The following is a 25,221-nucleotide window of genomic DNA, read 5'->3' as shown; positions in this document are numbered from 1 at the left end:
TGCTCTGCAAATAGCTATGGCCTTTAGTGAAGCAATTCTTAACCATACTTGTGCGTGATCCTATAGAAGCGGAAAACTACTTCACCACTATGAATTCGCAAGTATTCCACATTATGAAAATATTTAAACACAAAAAACAACCCTGCCATCAAAGTGAGTATATCAAGTTATCAACCTCCAGTATTAACTTTTTCTCACAAACTTTTTCAACTTCAAAAACAAAAAGTATACGTGAGAAAGGTATAGTAAATCGGTAATGTAATTTATATATTATTAACAATTTAAGAACTTAGTGTACATGAAGCTAAAACATCAGTATATTGAAAATATGAAATTCTCTGTTTGATGGTTCACATAAGGTTGTTTTAGTGATCAACAAATTTTGTTTTGGTTCATGAAACCCACCCCATATGTTGGGATTACGGCTTTGGCATTTGAAATCGTTGTTTATAAAGTTAATCAAGAGTTAAACTCGTGTGGCTCCATGTCGTTTATCAATTGGAAACTTTAGAATAAAGGAAATCGATATGAGCACAGTGAAATGCTCCTAGTGACTTCAAAATCCATATGTATTTCCATATGATCAAGAGTTCGGAATCGGAAACGCGATGTGTATCTGTGTCCATAAAACTTTACCATGTACCACTCTTGGAAACACAATGCAGCCTCACAATAGTCGTCAACACACTCTTGAAATCGACTCAATTGCTCTTCTCGAGTAGATAACTTTCGACTTTGTTTTGAAGGTCTTGTAACATTAGAGAAAACTCCTTATTCCTAATGCTCAAATTTATAAGTACAAAGAAGTCACAAAACTGTACTTTAATCTCAAATAATTAACTTTATGAGTAACAATAAACAAAAATATATACAATAGTAGAAAGGGTGTAAACACTAAAGCTACCAGAGACTACTCTACATGCCTTGAATTATTTGAGATGACAACCTCTTGTTGAAGTAGGTATACTGGTAAAGCCTCAGTGTACAGGCGTTTTTGTTCCCCCAAATTAATAATTGAAAAATATGATTGTCATTATCTAATATCAATTTATAATTGGTTTATGTGATGTTACCTAATGTGCACAAATCGATTTTCAACTCAACTATATATTAGTTTCATAAATTATTTTTAAACTTGCTTATTTTACGAGATGGAGTTGGAATTACTCAATTTCCTGATTTTTGGGAGATAAATGTGACGGATGCTCTCCCATGATTAACATTTGATACGTGCTTTTCCTTAAAAGTGTTTACGAAATCAAAACCTAATTATAGGATGTTAAAGTTACTATTCTTTCTACTCACGTTGTAAAGACTTTCGCAACATGTTCAATACGCTCTTATTCGTTTCTACTATACACCAAGATATCGTCAAAAAATGCTAGCATAAGTTTGCACAAAATGGTCGGAATACTTCATTACTAGCATTAATGATAATTATAATACTAATTTTTATTTTACTACTAACTTTAAAAACTCCCCCGCTACATTACATAACACCTGTTATGTAACCTATTTGAGAATGTCGTGGTGTTAAATCCCGTAATATAATAATGCACGAATTTTTATGGTCATAACGACACATCGAATGCCCATCAGATCATTGTTATAATGATAATTCAACATAACAACGTAGTTTATCTCCCCGTTAAAATTTCAATATTCATTAACTTTAATTATTATGATGACTTAAGTATAGTTATTCATAATTTTAGTTGTTAAACAAAATAATTAATTAATAAGTTATGTAATTGTACACTAAAAGTACCTCATATAGAACAATTGTAATATCTTTGGGCATTTTATTGCATAATAATTGTACTTCAATAACAAAAATGCAATTATAAGTTCAAAAAACTCCCCTTATGTGATTTTTAAAAACAAACTAACAATGTATCAATCATTAATTTTTTAAAGAAATTTTCCGCGACACCACGACTGTTTCCGCAAATACATCCACGAGTGCGATTTTTTCCATGATATTACTACTTCATTCATAATGTTTATGTTGAGTAGTATATATTTATGAACATTTTGAGAAATAATTAAAATAAAAACTGAATTGATATAATCATATGCAATATCAAAATTAGTCGACAGATACGCCATGTATAATGAAGTTTCCAATTGGGACTAATGATCGAATTCAAATTGATACTAGTATGTACAATGTGTACTATATGTTACATGATCACTTATAGAAAGGAGGGAAATAAAGAACAAGTTGCCTAGTTTAGCACCTAGCTTGCAAGTTATCGCTTAATGATGCTCTTCTTATGGTCTGAATAGGGAAACTAATACAATATAATAAATTTTGTCCCTTTGTCGACTCTTGGTCCAAGCATAAAACGACGATTGAAGTAGACTGTCAAGTGGGTTTGCAAAATGAATTTAAGTTTGCAAGGGTTATTGTTATTGGGATTTAACTAACAAAGTGATTTTTAGATATCATGATTTATTTTGGGATTTACTTGACTATGTGATACATTATTATATATTCTTTGAAAGCTTAGTATTATATTCAAATTATTTTATCAAATTATTATTTTACTGAATAGAGTTGGAATCATTCAGATTATTATAATTTTGGGAATTTTTCTCCCTTGTGTTTTTTTCTTTTTTATTTTGCAGGTGGATAGCATGTTGTGGGAAGAGTGAGGAATAGTATGACCACCTACAATAGTATGAGTTTTTTTAGTGTAGAAATTCAAAAATTCAAATATTTGATCATTACAGTATTTAGATATTGAATATTTTGGAGTTGTTTCGTGATAGAGTAACTTTTCTTTCATTATTTCACCTTAGTAAACTAGTGTAGCGGTTCCCCTTTTAAACGTTGAACTTAATAGTATTTTGAAGCATGTTTTCAAAAGATTTAAAGGTTCAAATTTGAGAGTTATACAAAACTTGCCTTGTTACATTATTCAATGATTTATAATCCACAAAAAAATGCCAAGACCATCTCTTTTCTAAAATAAGGTAATTGGGCTTGAAAAAGGCCAAGGATTGTATAATTCCAGCCTTAAGCATATTCTGCACCATCCTTTCTATCATTTCCTTATGGATATGGAGATAGCGATATGGTGTTGCTCTCAATGGGTCAGTGCCATCTTTTATGACAATGGCACGATCATGTGGTATGTTGAGAGGTAAATTAGTATGAAAAATAGCTAGAAATTGTTTCAAGGTTAGGGATAAGAGCAAGAATTGTTAACTCTTCCATGACATTGCATTCCACTAATATGTCATTGCCTTCATGTTTGAGGTTTTTAGCATTGCCTTTAAGGATATTTTAAAACATTTAACATGTGGTTTTCCATTCAGCAAGACTATTGCCCCATTCCATCGGAATCGCATTGTTTTATTTTTCACGTTTTCAACACTTCTAGCTATTGCACTCCCAAAAGTTTAAACTTCCTAATTCCAGAGCTCAATAACTTCCACTCCTTGTGACATCAGATATTCCAATATATTCCTTTACAAATTGCATCTGGAAACACCTCAGTTCCTAGAAGTAACACCAAACTGCCCACAAGGTACACTTCAGCCCTAATCTTCAGGACATCAAGGAAGAAATAAATTGTTGATGGCTCCAAAATTGATCATAAGAACAACTTCTGTTTCACGCACTTTCTCCTTCAAGTTTCATGGTTTAGGTTTGGTGAACCCAATCAAGGTTTGCAACGTCATTCCCACCAAGGGGTTGTCATTTTCCTCTTCTTCAATCAATTCTTCCTCCCCAATATTATCCACTACTTCATCCTCCTTCGCTACTAAAATGTACTATAATTCTCTGTTCTTACAAATCTGGTTCAAAGTCCATCTTTTATCACACCTAAATTAAAGGTCTTCAGACCTATGTTCACAAAGCTCCTTTTCATTTAACTGCATTGATTTGCCTCTTTTTGCTAGTTTGAAATCAATGTTTGGGGCTGTTTTAGTGGCAGTAAAGTTGTGACTTATGAGGCATTTTTGGGGAAGTAAAGAAAGTGTTTGGTGGGTTAGGGTTGTGACTTGTGACTTGTGACTTGTGAGGCATTTGGCCCAAACCTATTAGTTTAAACTTTTCCTTACTAGCCTTGTTGAATAAAGTTTCCTTTGCTCGATCAAAAGGCATTTCATCCATTGCACTAAAAAACATCTTTCTCAATGCCATTTTTATAAAGTTTTTTCATACAGTTGTTCCATTTATTGGACTTAAAGACATCTTCCTCAACGCCTCCAATTTTAGTTTTTTAATGTCTTCTAATAAAGTATGTTTCCAAAATTGTTCCAGGAAAAGCTTCCTATTAGAATCCTCATTTTCACTGCAAGACTTCAGTATTAAATCAACTATTCAAACCGTTTCGCTTTAAGCCATCAAAGAGAGCAGGTCTTCAATTGATTCCTTCATGTCAAAAAGATTGATGCTTCCTTTCGGAGTTGCAAAGAGCCTTCTCCTGCCAAGACTTCCTCCTCCCTTAAATATTTCATTATCTCGACCTGCCTTATACTTGCCTTATATTAGTGTTAAGTGTAGGCATTGGTGTTGGACACATGGGTTAAGACTCTGATTCGACCCTAATTTAAGGTTTCGGTCCTTAGATCGGATCTTTGTTTGCTACAGGTCCAAGTCCAAGTTTTATCACCCATATTCAACCCAGAATCGGCCCTAGGGCCCTATATTAAAAAGTTATAACCCATTGCAAATTGCTCACATAACTTGATGGGATGATCCTAATTTCATTACACTACTCAGTACACAATACCAAGCATAATCAATTATCGTAAAACTAACTCTTTTGGCGAAACCTCCTAATCCTTTGAGCCATCATTAAATACATAAAATAAATTTGTCATAGTTAATAAGCGTTTAATGTTCATTCATTGACTTGATAACGTTTTCGTCAACGCACTTAACTTGTTGTTTAATTTTGAGATTTAATTGTTTAAAATATAAGTGATTAAATATTTTTCCTAGGGTTAAGCTAGAGAATTCATATAGGGAAAAGAGAGAAGAAATTAATTCATCCTATACGTAGTGAGAATTGTACTCATCTCACAAGGGTTAAAAGTAAAAGTCATCAACCACTAGGCTAATCCAAGATTCGAAAAACAATTAATTGGTTGGATTGTGTATCGGAACTTGGTTTGGTTTATTACTTGAATATCCGAAGGCGTGCACCTTTAACACCGTTTTGTCTCCGTTTGGTTTGGTTTATTAATTTGATATTATATTAGATTTTTGTGCAAAAACAAAAAAAAATAATTTGTCCCCAAATTCGAACCCTAGACCTATCAGGATTCGGGTCGGTGTTTCAATTCTTCGAACCCTATGGATCCTAGTCTGGATCTAGGTTCAACTAAAAAAATAAAAAATAAAATAGGGTTCGCATCTGGGTCTGGCTAGCCCCTACCCAGATCCAGCCCATGCCCATCCCTAGTTAAAGTCATATCATACCATAGCCATTCCTTACTAATATGCATTTTCATTTTTATCTACACTGTAAAATACTAGTAAGTTAAAACCAAAACTTTATAGCCAACAATTTTCTTTCAATCATGACATTTAGAATTAATATTTTAGAAAGATCTTATCTATAGCTCAAAAAATAGTGTACTTTTAGTTTGGCCATTTTTAAGAAATTTTGGAACTTTAAAATTTTGCCAATAACATTTAAAAATATGTAGTATTTTGAAGTATTCAGTGTAGGTAAAAAGCGGGCAAATATGAAGTGGGCGGGTACGCGGGGGGGGGGGGGGGGGGGGGGGGGTGGTCGATTGGTTATGGGGTGAATATGACCTCATACACATTACCCAACATCAACCCACTGGGTGAAAATTTTCATAGTTATATTGTAACACTCCGGCCCCTCGGACTGCCTGGTGACTACTCATGGAGATTGTAGATTGTCCCCACAGACCAACAAAAGTCTTTTCAGCGCACCTAGGAAAACTTCCCAGGAGGTAACCCATCTTAAGATTACTCCCCCACTAAGCACGCTTAACTGTGGAGTTTCTAACCAAATGGGCTTCCATGAAAAGAAGATGCATCTTGTTGATATAATTAGTCTCAATCCTTTTAAAGCTAAATCTGGGTTATCACGTATATTCAAAAAAATATCCATTAAAATTCATACCTATATCCGCCCAAGGGGCGAACGGGGTACAAAACCCCTAAAATATTATTTACCTGCAATCCCTATGGTCCAACAAGACCCAAACCCTAGATCATTTATTTTGAAAAAACCCAAAGCGATATATATAGGGTCTAAAACTTTTGGATCCAAATTAAACTTTTAAACCCAAGATCAGTTTTAGGGTCTAAAATGGGCCTACAATGGGTCTTGACTCTTAACCATATTATTTCAACTTTTTATGATTTAGGGGATCATAGAACCATGACTTCATGTCACGAGGTTATTGTGATTAGAAAATCTTTGAAATTTCTATATGTAACGATGTCTTTGACGTAAGCATAAACAACTGATTTATAAGTTAAGTTGTTGAGTGAGAAGTCTATTTATTCATCACTAAATTGAGTTTAATTAAGGGATTAATAGACCAATAAAAATTATAAATTTGATGAGATTCTAATGATATTCATGAACTAGATAAATCGAAAATTTTACAAAGACACGTATTCCCATTGATATTTCATTTTAACTAAGTCCAAGCATATGTTCCCGTTTCGCAACAAAAATCCCCCATTTAGTTATTTTCAAAAGACTAATAATATTCATAGAACCAATGTAGAATCAATCGCTTACAACCCTACAGCATCATTGAGATTAGAAGGTTAAATTTCGCATGAGGTATAGGTAAATAAAGCTTTGTCATAATGGTATTTTACGTTAACATCTATCACACTGGCATGAATGCACAGCTAACTATCGTGTATAAGTAGAGGGGAAGATATATATATATATATATATATATATATATATATATATATATATATATATATATATATATATATATATATATATATATATATATATATATATATATATATATATATATCTATATATATATATATATATATATATATACATATATACATATATATACATATATATATATATATACATATATATACATATATACATATATATATATATATATATACATATATATATATACATATATATACATATATATATATATATATATATATATATATATATATATATATATATATATATATATATATATATATATATATATATATACATATATATATATATATGCAAGAATGGAGCAAAAAAATTGAAAAGAGCCACAGAAATCAAAAGGGCTATATGATGAGAAAATGTTGTATTAGTGAGAGAAGATGTCCGTGATGAACGCTAGGTAGAAACTAATCAAAATATAAATTATCACTACAAGGCATCTCTCTAGTTTAGTAGAGGACATTACTTCACATCACATATCCTCATTATTTTAGAGAAGTTTCTATGATTCAAAACACCGAAGCTCACAGGTATGCACATAAAAGATTATATTACTTTTATATGCGAGTTTTTTAACTAGTGTTAGGCTGTCAGCCAATAGAAAAAGATCAAACTAGACAATGTTAGACATATAGCATTTGCACAACAGAAGGTTGCAAGACCAAATCAACGTCTTATTACCTGAATATCCGATCAAGATCATCAAAACTCCCAATGCTACTCCAGCTGTTTCCAACAAGATCACCAAGCACTTTGTCCTCATGATGATTCAGGGAAGTTTTTGGACCAATAGCTAACTGACTTTTCTTAGCTACATGGAAAACATTGTTTTATAGTAATTAGAGACATTAAAAGCTACAACCAGTTCATGTTCTATTTTGCGATGGTGATGGCAAAAGGTTAGATAAACTTAAAAAAAACGGAACCACATTAAGACCAATGACACCAATGAAAGGAACATTGACAAAAACTTCTACCATGGGTCGAGAATATTCCATTATTATAAGCAAACTAGGACAAACTCATGCTGAATGGTTGACAAATATTTCAAGCTCTTAAACACTCAGACAACTTCTTCTATAATGCACTAGGATTTTCAAAAACAAATTCATCATCATCTACCAAAAAAGCTAAAGAGTTTAGCGTTGCAGCACTTGGTTTAACTGTTGAAAGCTAATAGAAATAAAGTAATGCTTCTCATCAAAGCACATCCAAAATACTATGAGCTTCAAGCCTAACATTCGAAGAATACTATGAGCTTCAAGCCTAACATTCGAAGAAAAGTATCTTTGAAATGCTAAGGTCAAAAGTCTACACATAAGCAGGGTGAAATACTTGCTCACCCATAATGTTGCCATCCTTAATATTGAAAAGAAGATATTACCTATACAAACATCGTGAGTTTTGGAACCAGAAAAGGAAGGCATGTCAAGCTCAGCATTGGTAAGTACTCCCATATCAGAAAGACTATCATTCTTATCTCTTTTACTTCTTTCTAGAAACAACTTTGAAGTGGATTTGTTTTTATCTAACTCACTTTTTGAATCATCCTCAATCAATGTTTTTTTGTCATTATCAACATAATCCAACACTTTTTTCTCAAGGTCTTCAGGAAAAGGTACAAGGTGATCATTAGCTTCTGTATCTTCACCCCATATAATATTTGCTAGCTGAAATACATAAGAGCAATCAATTAGTTTCAAAACAATAATTATAGAAAATGAGAACAATAACTTGCAACATCCAAACTCAAGGAGCAGCTTAATAAAAACAAACACCATACATGGAAAAGAAAATTCCAAGTTAGGATTTAGGAAGATTATGTATTCATTCCGAACTAAAGTAGTTCCTAAAACCAAGGCAAACTAGAACCTTCAATGATCATAAGCAAGCCAAACGCATTAACCAAAGTCAGCCAAAAGCCACAACTATTTCAAAATTCCTTAATAGACAACATTAAGACTAACATTATCAAAATTCTTTAAAATGAGGCTCCTTTCCACGATGTAAAGTGACATAAGGACTCGAAGGAGACCTTTTCTATGCAACTTTCCAACATGACTATGGAGCAAGAAAATTATCATGTCATTATTGTATTGTCCAAAATTATCCAGAGTCAGTGGTTCATTCCCTTGGAAGTAGACTCTAAGAATTTCAATGTAAATTCAAATAAAGCTTCACTGTCTACAAATTGTGACCGTCATGTCATTGCCAATAATTCATCTCTAACATATAAACATCAGTTTTGAACCAGCTTATGTCATACCCTTTCCAACTATTCGAAACGTAAAAAAAGGCTACATCACCCTCACAATCCCTTCAAAACAAATATGAAGTGGCTTTGGATATAACATGCTCGATTTAGGTGGAAGAAATGAATGGTCTACTAACAAGGTGTCGGGAGCTTAGAAAATTGACATAAAATCCAAAGAGTGCCATTAATGAGCATAGGCACGGCAGCAAAAATATTCACGAAACTGACTTTGCCATAAATGCAAATGGTTTTGCAATTATTTCGGACAATAATTTGGTCGCACTATGCACAAAACCTTTTAAACTATGGTCGCAATACAAAAGATTTGGCTATGTTTGATGTTTGTGAGGTGTATCAATGCTTAAATTATTGATTAGGAACAAGAAAATAGTGATGGCTAAGAAATGAATAAAGTTCCCTAAGAACCATAGCACCATAACCTTGAGATAAATCATGAGATAATTTTAATACCCAAGTAGATGCGAAGTGAATCCAATGATATTCTTATTCCCATCCCCATGCTATGATAGTTATCCACCCATCAAAAACCAAAACAAAACAAGGGTAATAAGAAGTCAATAAGCATAAGCGATTTCCTAGCACCTTTCTAACTCGGCTCCTTTCTAGCAATAAAAATGCGTCATTGCATCCGAAGAAAACATCATAGCCAAAGGTTCTAACGACTCTCTTTCGGTTTTTTTTTTTTTTTTTTTTGAAAGCTACCCTTCAAAGTAAAGCTGAAATCAACTTAGAGAAGTTCATGTACAAATCTTAATTAGTGAGTTAGGGTTGAGATTCTATAATTAGTTTGCGAAGGGGTAATTTAGGTGATTCAAATGTTAGTGGTAACTTGGGAAATAAATTAGTATTAAGAGGGGTTTTATTATAAATAGAAGGGTTTAGAGAATAATAGATTTATCATGAAAATTCTTAAACAATTGGTGGGTGAGTTTATACTTATTTGGGGAGATTGCAAGCATCTCGAATAGCTTGTTCTATCTTTTATTATTTTACTTTTTAGGTTGTAATCATCCTTTAATCATCAATTTTATCATTTCTCTTGTCTCTTTTATCCTTTTAATGCTATTGAATAGTTTTAGTGCAATTAGTCAGTTCATAGCAAATACTATGCAATGCATGTACAGAAATAAGAACGGAAAAGAGAGAAGATAAGAGAATAGAGAGAAAAAGGAATGCTTTTACTATTATGATATTACTGAGCAAAGTACCCAGCCTGAACTCTTCAAGTGGTTCAATGACTCCTTAGTGCACAAGTACACAATATAGAAAATACAAGCATGAGTGAGGTCATCCTCTCCTTCCCTTTTTATATACAAATAGAATCTACTAGAATATGTAATTCTGCCACCCAAAACAGGATGTAACAACCTGACAGTTGGCCCCACACTTAGCTGAATGCATAATCGAAATATTCCTTTTTGTCGAACCTTCCAAGTTACGTCATTTATTTTCCCCTTTTCTGCTGTAAGCGTATTGTAGGGATGACGTTGGGCTATGCAAGGGTGCTGGATCCATTACATTACCCGACCCAAAGAGTGCCACCTTGTCCTCAAGGTGAAAATGAGGAAAGTAAAGTGTGATGTTCAGAAATTGTTCCCATATGGCATTCGAACTGGGTCGCACACGCCACTGAATCAACACCTCAGCACGAGAAAAATCAGTTGGGGTAAAGTGACGAATGCCCAATATAGCGACAGGTTCAGACAATAGTTCAAGAGAAGAATTAAGCTGAGCTGGGATGGAGGTAGGAATGAAGACAGAGTCATGAGCACGTTTGAGTTGACAGATGTGAAAGACCGTGTGGATTTTGCAATATGTAGGTAAGTCAAGCTCAAAAGCAACCTATCCTATACGAGCAATGATCTCATAAGGCCCAAAGAATCGGGCTGCTAAATTTTCACAAGGACATTTGGCCAACGATTGCTGTTTGTATGGTTGGAGCTTCAGAAATACTATCTCCCCAATGTCGCTTAGAATTGACTGAAATTTTCATACGATGTTAGGATTTCAGCATATGGAACTGTAGATCATCTAAGACAGCATCCCATTCACAGAGCAAGTGTTCTAATGAATCAACAGGGGTGATGTTGTGCCCAAAACGAGCCATGGAAGGAGGGCGCCCATATAAAGGTTGAAAGGGTTTCTTGATAGGGAGATGTGGAGAAGTGTTGTATCAATTTCGGCCCAGTGAAACCAACGAGACCATTGACGGGGCTAACCATTGATGAAACATTGTACATAGGATTCCGGGGCTTGATTAACAATCTCCGTTTGACCATCGGTCTAGGGGTGGTAAGCGTTACTGTGAAGTAACGTAGTGCCTTGTAAACGAAACAACTCCTTCCAAAAAAGGCTCATAAAAACCTTATCCCGACCTGAGACAATGGATAAAGAAAACCCATGTAATTCGACCACTTCACGAGTAAAAATGGCAGCCACAGAAGCTGCTGAAAAAGGATGTTTTAGTCCATGGAATTTTCCTCCCAAACTTAAAGAAGTAGGGAAAGCGGTTGGAGTAACACAGCCAGATGTTGACGAAATAATTTCTATCGTTAACACACCACACAATCACGAACATATTGAGTGACCTGCTTGTGCATATCCACCCAAACCATTGTTCGGCCAAACACAAAAAAGTTTTAAATCCGCCATTATGCCCTCTGATAACTGTATTGTGATACTCATGTAGTAGCTTGAGAATGAAAAAAAAGTTGCGAGGAGAACCACTCCGCCTTTATACCATAATCTACCCTGCTCGAATGAATAACCACATGAAGGAGTGTCACTCGAAGTACAACGATGAATAATGGAAGCCAAAAATGGGTCAAATGTAAGCTGGTGTTGTAGATCGGCCTAGTCTACTGAAGTAGTAGATATCAGAGAGTTCAGAAGGAGAGCAGAGATAGAGGGATGATGATAAAAAGCATTGACAGCTTAATTTAGAAGAGTCAGGTTTGAATTTGATATCAAAATCGTACCCAAACTTGCTTACCCATCTTTTGGTATTCGGCCCCAACTTCAAGTTGCTCTATAATAAATTGAAGGCTCTGATGATTTGTCCAAATAATAAATGACGGCCCAAAAGATAATGGCGCCATTTAAGCACAGCTAGGACAATGGCCATAAGTTCTTTTTCATAAAATGGATTTCGCCTGACCTCAAACACTCAACGCCTAGCTGATGTATGCTATAGGATGACAATTTTGAGATAATATCGCCCCTAATCCACGGCCTGATGCATCGACATCCACCACAAATGGAAGTTGGAAATTCGGAATACCCCACACTATAGCCTGAGTCATAGCCTTTTTAAGGTTTTCAAAAGCCACAGTAGCTTCATCTTCCCAATTGAAAGCATCCAATTTCAATTGATTAGTAAGAGGCGTGGCAATATGAGCGTCTCCCCGATAAATTTCCGATAACAGACTGTAAGACCTTGGAACCCCCTAATCTCCTTTACAGTTTTTAGTCTAGGCCAAGCTAGCATAACTGCAATTTTTGATGAGTCCACTGCTATCCCAAGTTCAGAGACTACATGTCCTAAATAAGCCACAAAGCCACAGAAGTCCACTCGAATTCATTTTTTTTTTTAATTAGCATACAATGAATGGTGATCTAACAAGTCCAGTACCATGGACAAATGCTGAACATCTTCTGAAAGAGAAGGACTATAGACCAAGATATCATCGAAAAACACCAAAACAAAACGGCATAAGAAGGTACGAAAAACTTCATTCATTAGGAATTGAAATGTCGCAGGGGCATTTGTCAAACCAAATGGCATGACGGAAAACTAATAGTGCCCTCATGAGTGCGGAAGGATGTTTTGTGGACATCCTCGGTTCAAACCAGGATTTGGTGATACCCAGAAGTGAGGTCAAGCTTGGAAGAGAATTTGGCACTATGGAGCTCATCTAATAATTCATCAATGATGGGGATGGTATATTTATCGGGGATTGTGACTTTGTTCAAGGCTCAGAAAATTACACAAAAGCATCATCACCCATCTTTTTTCTTAACAAGAACAAGACTAGAAAAAGGGCTACAGGATGGTTGTATAATACAAAAGCACGTTCCCAAGCATACGCTCAATTTCTTCTTTTTATAATTAGGGATAACAATATGGACATACACTCACGGGATTAGACTCATCTTTTAGAATAATATAGTATTCCTTTGGGTAGAAAGGAGGCAAACCAGTAGGTAAATAAAAAATAGAAGAGAAATGGGAAAGGACCTATTGAATGTCTTGAGGAATAAAAGTCAGTGATTCTGGAAGGCTGCCAACCTCCACTCCATTCAACTCCACTGACATACAGCCACCTTCTTTCCTAAACGTCTTCAAAATGGATTTCAAAGACACGTTAGAACATCCAAGGGACAGATCACCTCTTAGGATAACCTTACGCCCTTGCCATTGAAACTACATAACGTGCAATTTCCAATTAGTGGATACAGTTCCTAATTTCTCAAGTAACTATATACCCAAAATGAAATCCAAAGTGCCTAACTCCAACGGAAAAAAAATTCTCCATGATCTCCAAGGTACCCAACCCTAACAACACCTCTTGACATTCGCCACTACCCGTCACCGAACAAACTGTTCCCAAGGTCACGCCAAAGTCGGCTGTAGGGTGGATAGGAATATGGGTTTTATGGATTACGGCTAAGGATAAGAAAGTATGTGTAGCTCCGGGATTTTTCATAACTACTACCTCCTCTCCCAGAATTTTCCCCAAAAGTTTCATGGTTTTAAGATTATTTAGGCCAATCAAAGAATTGAGACAAGCACTGACCGGAGTGACTGGTGGGTCCGCAGACTTCAGATCATCCTCAAGAAACGCCCATTCATCATTCTCCTCTCCTATAAGTCCATAACCCATATAACATTAAGCTCATTGTTTTTACATTTATGACCAAGGTTCCATTTCTCATTACAATGAAAACAAAGCTCCTTGCTACATTTCTCCTGAAATTCCCGGTCTGAAAGACGGCGCACATTCCCTAAAACTTTCTTTTGAGTATGGTCGCTAGGAAGAAGATGGTGGTAGGCGGTAGATTTGAGCAAAATTAAGTGTCGGGTTTGCAATAGTGTTTGGGAAGAGAAGAAGGTTTATGAAAAAGTTAGGTAGGTTTATGGTAGGGATGCATGTTGGTTTAGAAGAAAGTGTAGGTCCATTCTGTAACAAACTGACAACTGGTATATAGAATCTACTAAAATATTTATTTCTCCTACCCAAAATAGAATGTAACAACCTGACAACTGGCCCCACACTTAGCTAAATGCGTAACCGAAATATTCCTTTTTGTGGAACCAAGACTACGTCATTTGTTTACCCCTTCTTCTGTTGTAATGTATTGTAGGGATGGCCTTAGGCTATGTAAGGGTGCTAGATCCATCACATATTCTTGACCCAATTAATTAAATGGGTTGATGTTATAAATCAATTAACAGACGTTGCTTTAAAGAAGAAGAGAAGAAAAAAATAGAGATTAGAAATGAAGTTCAAAAGAGTTAAGAAGAATTAGAAAAGGAAGAGACACAAAGTAGAGAGAATTATGGAAGAAGAGAAGAATATTGAGGAAGGAGAATGTAATTGTATTTCATTGCATATCTAATAACTATTACATAATCATATTTTTAGAGCTAAACAAGACCTAATAACCTCCTGCCCATTTAGATTGGTTACAAGATTCTCCTTCTAGAAGGTTTCCCTTAATACCCCCTAATAATAGAATTATAACAACCCGCCACCTCATCATTTAGGCCCCCTTTCTCTTGCTCCTTTGATACACTTTCATTCCCTTATGTTGTGTAGGTGTGACCAAGTTGCACCATGTCCTTAAGGTGAGAGTAAAGAAAAATAAGAGGGAATATAAATTGACTCTGAGATGCCAACAGTTGGTTTCAATTGTGACACTTGGAAAACCGAATGAATGCGGCAATGAGAAAGTAGAGCCAAACGATATGCCACTTTGTCCAACCTTTGAGTGATCTTATACGCCCATAATAACGTGGGGCTAGCTTTTCATGAAGGCAACAAGAAAGAGAGTGTTGACGATATGGTTGAAGCTTTAAAAAGACAGCATTACCTTCGGAAAAAACCATATCACAGCGTTTGGAATTGGCATAATGTGTCATGTTTTGTGGTGCCTTAACCAAAGAGAATCGAATTTCATCCAACATGGCATCCCGTTCTTGGAGTAAATGCTCAACACTATCAACCGAAGTGTGTCCATGCCCAAAGCGTACTAAATGAGGTGGAGGCTTCCCATATAAATCTTGGAATTGGGACATACGTATGAAGGAATGAGGAGTTGTATTGTAACAAAATTCAGCCCACGGAAGCCATTTAGTCCATTGTTTAGGTTTGCCATAAGTGAAGCATCGTAGGCAAGATTCCAAAGCTTTGTTGACGATCTCTGTTTGACCATCGGTTTGGGGATGAAACGTCATAAAACAAAGTAGTTTGGCAGATGGGAGTATTAAGAGAAACGAAGTAGGGGTCTCTGTTTCCGATGCGATGAAAAATGGCACCTCGGCCATAAGTGTAAACGACGTGAATTAACTGTGATGTTAGTGATGGATGATGATGGAGAATTGGGTCCTGATGAATTCAATGTCATCTCTGATGAGATGGATGGTTCGGAACTCGAGCCACATTCGCCTATTTGTGTGTCTCTGAATTCGGTGGTCGGTATTTACAGCCCTAAGACAATGAAGTTGAAGGGACGTATCAATAGCATAGAGATTGTGGTTATGGTGGATCCCGGGGCGACTCATAATTTCATCTCTTTGACTGTTATTTCGAAGCAAAGAATTTCTGCGTCTCCTACGGGCAAATTTCAAGTTTCTTTGGGTAATGGTGGGATGATTGGTGGCTAAGGAAAGTGTCAAAATGTTCGACATGATTTGAGTGCACTTGAGGTTGTTAAAAAAATTTTTCCCTTTCTAATTGGGCAATGCCGATGTCATCCTCGATTTTCTATGGTTAGAGAAACTTGGGAATATTTCGACTAAGTGGAAACTACATATTATGCAATTTCAATGGAATGGCTCAAAGGTTATTTTATGTGGCGATTCATCCTTGGAGCGGTCTCAAGTAACGTTGAAATCCATGATCAAATCCATCCACAAAGTTGGGGCGGGTTGTTGGTTGAGTTGAACAAGGTGCAATTGTCCTCCCTTGAGGCTAATCCTAATACGGCTACTGTTCCAAGTCCCCTACAGGAGGTCTTGCTTCATTAAGGTTATGTTTTTGCCATGTCCAAACGGATGCCCCCGTTGCGGGGTCATGAGCATCGCATTGTTTTGAAAGAGGGTATGAATCCATTATTAGTCTGTCCTTACTGCTACCCAATAATACAGAAGACGAAGATGACAAAATGGTGGAAGACATGTTGACGGGGAGGATTGTGCAACCTTCTTGTAGTTTGTTTTCCGGTCCGGTTTTGTTGGTAAATAAAAAGGACAATTCTTGGCGTTTCTGAGTCGACTACGGCGCTTTGGACAAAGAAACAGTTCGTATAAATACCCCATCCCTATGACTGAAGAGTTACTCGACGAGTTACATGGGCGTCAGTTTTCTAAAAGTTGGATTTAAAGTCCAATTATCATCAGATTCGGGTGGCGAGCTCAGATGTCCCTAGGACCGCTTTTCGTACTCATGACCGCCACTATGAGTTTCTCGTCATGCCGTTTGGTCTAACCAATGCACCAGCTACGTTTCAAGCTTTGATGAATGATGTTTTTCTCCCTTATTTATGCAAGTCCATATTAGTTATCTTTTATGATATTTTGTTTTACAGCTCATCTATGCAGGATCATGCCCAGCATTTGGCTATAACTCTAAGCTTTTATCTCACAGATTAAAAGTCAATAAGAAAAAATGTGAGTTCGGTCTCCACGACGTTACTTATTTAGCGCACAAGCTTTAGGAGTGACTATGGATCAATCCAAGGTGCAGGTTATGCGTGAGTGATCGTGTCCTCGTTCTTTGAAGGAGCTCCGTGGTTTTTTGGGTCTCATTGGATATTATCGCCAATTTATTAAGGGGTATGCGCATATAGAAACACTTCTTACACAACAATTGAAGAAGGATTGTTTTAATTGGAATAGTGAGACAGAGGTCACCTTCGGTGCCCTTAAGGAAGCAATGGTGCAAGCTCTGGTCCTTCGCGTTCCTGATTTTGAGCTTCCTTTTGTGGTGGAAGCCGATGCTTCTGGTCATGATTTGGGTGCAGTGCTCTCCCAAGATTCTCATCTGATTGCTTATTTTAGTAAAGCCTTGGGGATTCGTGGCCAATCAAAGCCTATATACGATAAAGAGTTGATGGCAATTGTGCTTGCGGTTCAAAAGTGGCATGGTACGATTTCGAAATCAAGTTCAAACCCGGGGTTACAAAGCAGGCGGCGATGCCCACGCCATTCTTCGTTCTCTTTTATGGCATTTAATAACTTGCTCTCTCAGAGTGTGATCCCATGGGATACGCTCCAATCACAAGTCAAGAGTGATCCCTTCCTGAGTTCGATTCTGCGGCAATTGCTAGATGGTTCTGATGCTCATTGTGGTTTTTCACTCGATAAGGGTCGCCTTCTTTACAAAGGACGCTTGGTCCTTCCTAGTACTTCTTTCATTCTAAAGCTTTTATTGGAGTACCATAGTTCAACTATCGAAGGCCACAATAGGGAATTCAAGACGTACCTTTGTCTGGCAAATCATTGGTTTTGGGTGGGTATGCATAAGCAAGTTTCTCAGTTTGTTCGAGAATGTCATGTATGTCAACAAAATAAGTCATCTAATCAGTTTCCAACAGGTTACTACAACCCCTACCCATTCCTTCTCAAGTATAGGAGGACATCTCAATGGACTTTGTCGAAGCTCTTGCCCGCTATGGTGGATTCGGTACCGTTTTAGTAGTGGTGGACCGATTAACTAAGTACGCTCATTTTGTTGGCTTACGACATCCTTTTCTGCTATTTCAGTTGCGACTCTCTTTGTCAAGGACGTTGTCAAACTCCATAGGTTCCTTCTGTCTATTGTCTCCGATCGAGATAAAGTTTTCATGAGTTTGTTTTGGCAAGATCTTTCTCATCTCCAAGGGATAAAATTACGACGTAGCACGGCCTATCATCCACAAACTAATGACCGGACAGAAATTGTGAATAAGGCGATGGAATCCTACTTACGGTGTTCTGTTTATGGTCAACCATCACATTGGTCTCGGTAGCTTCATTGAGCGGAGTATTGTTACAACACTTCCACCCATTCTTCCATTCGGATGTCTCCTTTCCAGGCCTTGTATGACCGCCTCCCTCCTGCTCTTGGATGATTTAAAATTCCATTTTCTCAAAGCCCAACAGCATATGAAGGCTATGGTTGATTTGAAGCGTAGGGGTGTCAATTTTCAGTTGGGGATGTGGTATTCTAGAAGCTACAAACGTATCGACAACAATCTTTGGCTCGTCGCCTTTGTGAGAAGTTCTCTCCTCGATATTTTGGGCCCTATGAAATCCTAGCTCGCGTGGGGAAGTACTTTATAAACTAGATTACCGCCTACTTGTAAAACTCACTCGGTATTTCATGTTTTGCAATTGAAGCCAGCTAGGGGATCATCTTTTATAGCTTCGGACATTTCACCCCGATTGTCTAGTTCCCTTGAGCTCCGCACAGAACCAGAGGAGGTCGTGGGGTAACGCAAGTCTAAGCAAAACATTTCTGCCATTGATGAAGTTCTAATCAAGTGGCGAGGGCTGCCCCTTGCTGACGCCACATGGGAACATTTTCAGACAATTGTTGCCCATTTTCCTCATTTCCACCTTGAGGACAAGGTGAAGTCTTTGGGGCAGGTAATGTTACCGGATCCAAGTACGGAGCCGATTACATCAACCAAGAAGCCCAACTTGTTATTCACTTATAGTAGAAGAGGGAAAATTAAATAGATGAGCTGGCCACATAACCTAAACACGAACCTGACCACGCCTGATCTATTTGACATTCCTAGTAACCGCCATTATAAGCAGTTATTCTAACATATTAACCATTATTTTTTAAGAGTGCCTTAGGTTCTTAAAGGTCTATAAGTTTTGATTAACATACATGTTCTAGAGAACTTTAATCACAATGATAAAATAGTTCTTATCAAATAAACAATTTACATTGCAAGGTCTGCAAAATGAGTCGTAATATCATGAGATTTTGTGTCAAATCGCGACGACATCCGTGATTTTTTCTATGGTATACAATACATGAGCAGCTTTTTATTCATCAAAAAAGAAATCTTACTCTTAATCTAATAGTAAGTTTAATCTAAAAACAAATATAATCTTCCAAGGACTCTTAAGTGTTGTGCAGCATAAAAGATATGAAAGAAAATCAGTCCACTCATTGTTCTTTTACACTATGTTTGTAAAGAGAAATAGAGGAAAAGGAAGGGGAGAGATTCGAAAGGATGGAGAATCTTTTGTTTGGATAACAAAAAGGGAAGGAAGAGATTTTAGGGAAGGAATTTGAAGGGAAAACATGGGCAAGTTTTGTTAAAAATATAATATCTCCTATGCAAAAGATTTGGAAGGAAAACACATTTTCCCTTCCTTTTCCCTTCCCTTCCCTTTTAAACAAACAAGATACACTCTCTCTCCTTACCCTCTTCTTCCTTTCCCTTCCCTTCCCCCTCACCCTTCCCTCCCTTTCTTTCCTATCCTAATGTGCTATCCAAACATAGTGTCGGACAGAAGGTTCATTGTGTGGACAGATCAGAGAAGTCTGAAATTCATCATGGAATAAAGAGAGGTTGGTGCAAACTATCAGACATGGGTAAGCAAACTTTTGGGGTTTGACTTCAAGATCAAGTACAGATCGGGACCTACCAACAAGTTCCATAGAGTTTTGGGCTTTTATTGTCCACGCACAGCGTGAATAGGGAGAACATAGAGCAGAAGGTTACCGAGATCCTTTCCTCTCCAAAATCAAGCAAGACATTATGAAGGAAAAGAACATCAGTATGCGGGTTATCCCTAGAGAGAGGGCAGTTTTTATATAAGGGCGCATGGCGCTCTCCAAGGACTCTTCTTTCATAACCCAACTCCTTAAGGAGTATCATGACACCGCCCTAAGAGGACACAACAGAGAGCTTAAGACTTACCTCAGATTAGCAACAGAATGGTTTGGGGTTGGGATGCAAAGCCAAGTCATCCAGAATGTTCGCTCTTGTGCTACTTGCCAACAGCACAAAAGTTATCACAGTCACCCATCTAGCCTTCTCCGACCCTTACCAATTTTGACCCAAGTATGGCATGAGATCACCATGGATTTTGTAGAAGTGTTGCCAAGATAAGAGGGATTTGATAAAGTTCTGGTAGTAATCGATCGGCTCACTAAGTACGCTCATTTCATTGGCCTCAAACACCCTTTTACGGCTTATTCTGTGGCACCCAGATTCGCAAAGGAGGTTGTTCGTCTGCATGGGCTCCCTTCATCTATTGTATCTGATCGAGACAAGGTCTTCATGAGCATATTTTGGAAGAAATTATTCCGCCTTCAGAGGACGACGTTGCTATGCAGTACCGCATATCATCCCAAACAAATGGCCAGTCTGAGATAGTAAATCAAGCGTTGGAGACATATTGGAGATGCTTCATAAACTCGCAGCCAATGGGCCAAATGGTTAAGGAGTTGCGAGCCAATGGGCAGAATTCTGTAACAATACTTCCCCTTACCTGTCCACCTAATACACTCCCTTCCAAGCTCTCTACAGTAGGAGCCTCTGCCTATCATTCGATTTGGAACTACTATAAGAAAGGGACACCATGATTAAGGAGTTGTGAGCCAATCTGCTAAGAGCACAACAAAAGATGAAGCAAGCAGCTGATTTGAAAAGGCGAGCGGTGAATTTTGAGATTGGTGACAAGGTCTACTTGAAATTGCCACCCGCCATTGTGAGAACTGTCAGCTCGTTTTTATGTGTCGTTTGAGGTAATTGCAAGAGTTGGCTCAGTTGCTTATAAGTTGGATTTGCCCCCAAACAGCAAAATTCACCCGTTTTCTATGTCTCCAACTCAAACAAGTCGTGGGATCTACTCTAACATCCTCTAGCATACCGACTCACATATATGGGATAAAGGGGTATTATAGTTATTTTAGTATTAGTTAGTTGATAAAGTATGTTAGTATAAATGAGAAACAAGGGAAACGGAAAACTTCTTTTGAAAAATATTGTTAACACTTTAGTGAGTTCTTGCTCATTCTTGAAATAGTACAAGCCTCTCGACTGCTTGTGTTTTTATCCAATATTGTTCTTAAATTACAATAATACAATCCTATTTAAATTTCTCTTACATGCCATTTGACTCCATGCTACACTACACTACATTTTATCAATAGTTTCTTGGTGTTATGCTGTCTAAGTTAGTATCACGAACAATCATTGATGCGCCTTTGACGAGAATAAGGGCAAAGAACATACTCGTAAATATAAGGAAGATGAGGGCTACAATTGTGTGTTATGGGTCTGATGGGGGACCTAGAAGTATCAACGCAAGAAGTGATGATCGGGATGATAGAAGATTGCTCCCATGGACGAGAACCTCAATCAAGGAAGACCACCAGAGAAAAGGCAGCAGCGGCAGTCATGGTTGCTTTTAGTTGAACTAGAACGACCATCGGACCGGAAGGCGAAAAAAGGTCAAGTAAGTTGCGGTACCAGTCATTGTTCGGAGGTGACAAAAAGGCAAGATGTAAGAGATAAAGCATTATGGGTGAAGTTAATTTTCTGGTGAATGATTGTTATTTTCAAGTCATAAATTTCAATTGGGTTATTGGAGAAGAAATTATGGATGAAGGAGAAAGGAGAGTTATGCCCTAAATATCCATATTCAAAAAGTCAAGAGAGGCCTACTCGCCAAATGCTCCCACGTATCCTAGAAAACTTATTTTATCATCTAACTATATGATATGTCTGCCATGCATGCAACACTTTTGAGGTGTCATGGAAGAAAGTGGATAGCGTCAATTGAACAATGCTACGGAATCAATTCAAGCTTGTCATTAAATGGTGCCTTTAATTGTTTTTTCTCCTTTCTTTTTAGTCAAAATATTTCAACGAATATTCTAATTGTGACTAAACCCAAAACGTCAGCTCCGAAATGCTAACAAACAATTTTGGCTACAGTACATACCAGCAAATTAATAATTGTTTGTGACACTAATCTAGACACTATAACACCAAGAAACTATTGATAAAATGTGGTGTAGCAAAGAGTCAAACAACATGCAACAGAAATGTTAATGGGATTGTATTATTACAATTCAAGAACTACAATATTGAATAGTAACACAACATTCGAAAGGCTTACACTATCCCAAGATAAGCAAGAACTCACTAAAGTGTTAACAACATTTTTCTAGAGATGCTTTCCATTTCCTTTTTGGATTAACGCTCTAACATTGTTATTGTACACATTTTCTATTTCCCCTCTTATTTATTTACACTAATATTATCTATCAACTAACTAATACTCTTTTTATAGTTAACTAACTAATACTAAAATACCTGAAATACCTATATATCCTAAAAACGGAGATTCGTCCAACCTTTGATCTTTATCCCAATGATGATAGTTTCATCCATTAATTGTTTTTCAAACCCCCAAACCATGATAGTTCAAGAAGCCCAATACCAATTGAGTCTAAGGTCAACAATCAAGATGGTAAGCCCACAAAATAAACAATTGAGATGATGCAAGATTTGATGATCGAGAATTTGATATTCAAATTCAGTGATTAGTATTGTGTTGTTGCTTTTAACCTCAAGATGAGAGATTGAAGGCAAGATTTGCTCCTAAATACATGAAAGATATAAGTTGGAAAAATAGAATTTCATGTAGGAAGATACACTTTGAAGATTAAAGAGCAAGAAAAGATAAGAAGTTGATTAAAAAAAACCCATATTGACATGTAAGTCATTGATTAGATGCGAGGTCCTTACTTAAGGAAAATTCACTTGTCCAAGCCTTATTCTCTAGCTGGAAAGTTTCATCTTTTCAACTAAATGGAATAGTCAAAGGAATTAGCTATATCTTTTACTATTTGCATTTATTTTATTCTAGAAAATGATCATCCGAAGTAATATATATAATTTTTCATTGGATTGGCAAAGATAGTGAATTTTATGATCAAAACCTTTGAGAACATTCTTGTTCTTGTTTAGCTTCGTTACTCTTTTAGGATTGGCAATAAGAAGCTTATAGCCCTTTTAGCAAGGTTATTGTGTTCTAAGAAACTTTGGTTCAACTTCTGTGGCGTATCTATATAGGATTCAAATTATGTTCGCTAAGTTGTTTAAACTCCACAATATTGACATCCTCCTTGTGCCAATTTCCTTCACGCCAAACACCGCCCGCATCCCCCATCGTTATCATCATCTGACAACATTCGTTTGCCAACTCATCTTTGGGTTCACTTGCTTGTGAATCAAAGCCTACTTATAACAAACCTAATCTCTTTTAACCCCACGCCATTCGTCCCTCTCATATAAACCCCATAAAGATTCAACTTTTGAATCTATCTCCTATCCAAAGTCTCAAAACACCGTAACCCTATCTGACCTTCTCATAGCCAATTTTCCCAAAGTCCTAATCCTTTCCCTCCTTTATTTGTCTTTCATCATCTACACTTCTCTTTTCAACCTTAACCTTAAAAGCACAAAAAAGCTTCCACCTTTCCCTAAAAAACGCCTAACTTCTAAAATCCCTTGCCTCGCATCTTCCTCCTAATCCTACTCTAATTAGAATTTGCCTAAATTTCATATAGTGTTGGTTTGTACTCTCAGTTCAATATCACCTATATATTAAAGTATTAGATACTATATGATTTAAAGCTAATATGTTATACCACCCACTATAAACAATCACTCAACCAAAAACAAAGAACTTAGAAAAAAATACTAAATCATTGAGATTAGGAGCATAGTACTTAATTATCCAAATTACACAACAATTCCTTCAAATGCTAATTCAATTTTCTCATCAATTACAACGAGTTGAAAGTAAATGTGGCAGAAATTAAATTCTCTACTATAACCACATGCTTGTTATAAGAAAATCCCATTACTCACTGTTTAAGATCAAATTACGCACATTGACCGAAAAATAGCTTTAAATTGCTTGAGCTGTTTCCTCCAAATAATCCGTTCAAAATCCCGCCAAATTCCAAAATTAATAGTAGTACAATTGAAAATCAATTATAGAAGAAAAAATACCTCTTGGTCGTCCCAATCAAACATCTTCAAAAGCTGAAAGATCACCCCATCGCCCTTTGACTCCACTTGCAAATCTCCAATTCCAACTTACAAATTAAAATTCAGATGGAAATTGAAAACCCTACCTACTTTCCAGACGAAACTGAAGAGAAAAATCGAGAAAAGTAGCGGGAGTTGGAGCAGATGAAAAGAGAGCCAGAAAAGACGCAAGTAGCAAAGATGAGAGGAGGAGAGAGGAGAGAGAAAGAGAGGAGAAGCAAGAGGTCTAGAGAGAGAAAGAGGGGATATAGAAATTTGACACGTGTGAACAAAGTTTGGCGAAGAAGAGCGTATCTAATTTGTGGTGTTAAAAGATGTTTCCAGTCTCCGTATCAATTGCACCCCTTTCATTGGTTGTGTCTTTTTCTTGTCTATTTGCATTTTTATTTTTGTTTTTTATAATTTTTAAAATTGTAGTGTTTTAATGACCTTTAAATACGAGTGTGCCTTGTTTTTGTGGCCCGCGTTAGATACAGAAACTCTTGTGAGTTAAAGAAACCTCAATTGCTTGATTCGATCCGCTTGATCCGATTCATTGATCCGCATTTTAAATGACGAGTCAATTTATATAAAAAATAAATTATTACGGGTCCGGTCATAGGCCACAAAATAATTTTAATTAGGTACTCGCCGACCCATAATATTAGATTTTTTTTTTTTAAGTTATTGGCTGACTTATTTCGTATTATTTCACCCTAATTTTTTCCAATTCATATC

At 36.6% G+C, this 25,221-nt stretch overlaps 1 protein-coding gene across 2 annotated transcripts in view; it reads right to left on the bottom strand.

Annotated features, from left to right (window-relative positions):
- Positions 1–24,879, bottom strand: part of LOC130804389 (protein LNK2-like) — a 46,251-nt gene extending 21,372 nt beyond the window's left edge. For both annotated transcript variants that reach the window (XM_057668807.1, XM_057668808.1), the window contains exons 1-3: positions 24,466–24,879; positions 8,317–8,602; positions 7,614–7,743 (exon numbers count right to left, since the gene is read on the bottom strand). In XM_057668807.1, coding sequence (XP_057524790.1) covers positions 7,614–7,743; positions 8,317–8,602; positions 24,466–24,489 — 440 coding nt within the window. In that variant the 5' untranslated portion in view covers positions 24,490–24,879. The remainder of the gene's footprint in view (positions 1–7,613; positions 7,744–8,316; positions 8,603–24,465) is intronic.
- Between the last annotated feature and the right edge of the window lie 342 nt (positions 24,880–25,221).

Source organism: Amaranthus tricolor, chromosome 17 (assembly GCF_026212465.1).
Source record: "Amaranthus tricolor cultivar Red isolate AtriRed21 chromosome 17, ASM2621246v1, whole genome shotgun sequence".
Lineage (NCBI taxonomy): Eukaryota > Viridiplantae > Streptophyta > Magnoliopsida > Caryophyllales > Amaranthaceae > Amaranthus > Amaranthus tricolor.
This window is presented reverse-complemented; position numbering and strand designations above follow the sequence as displayed.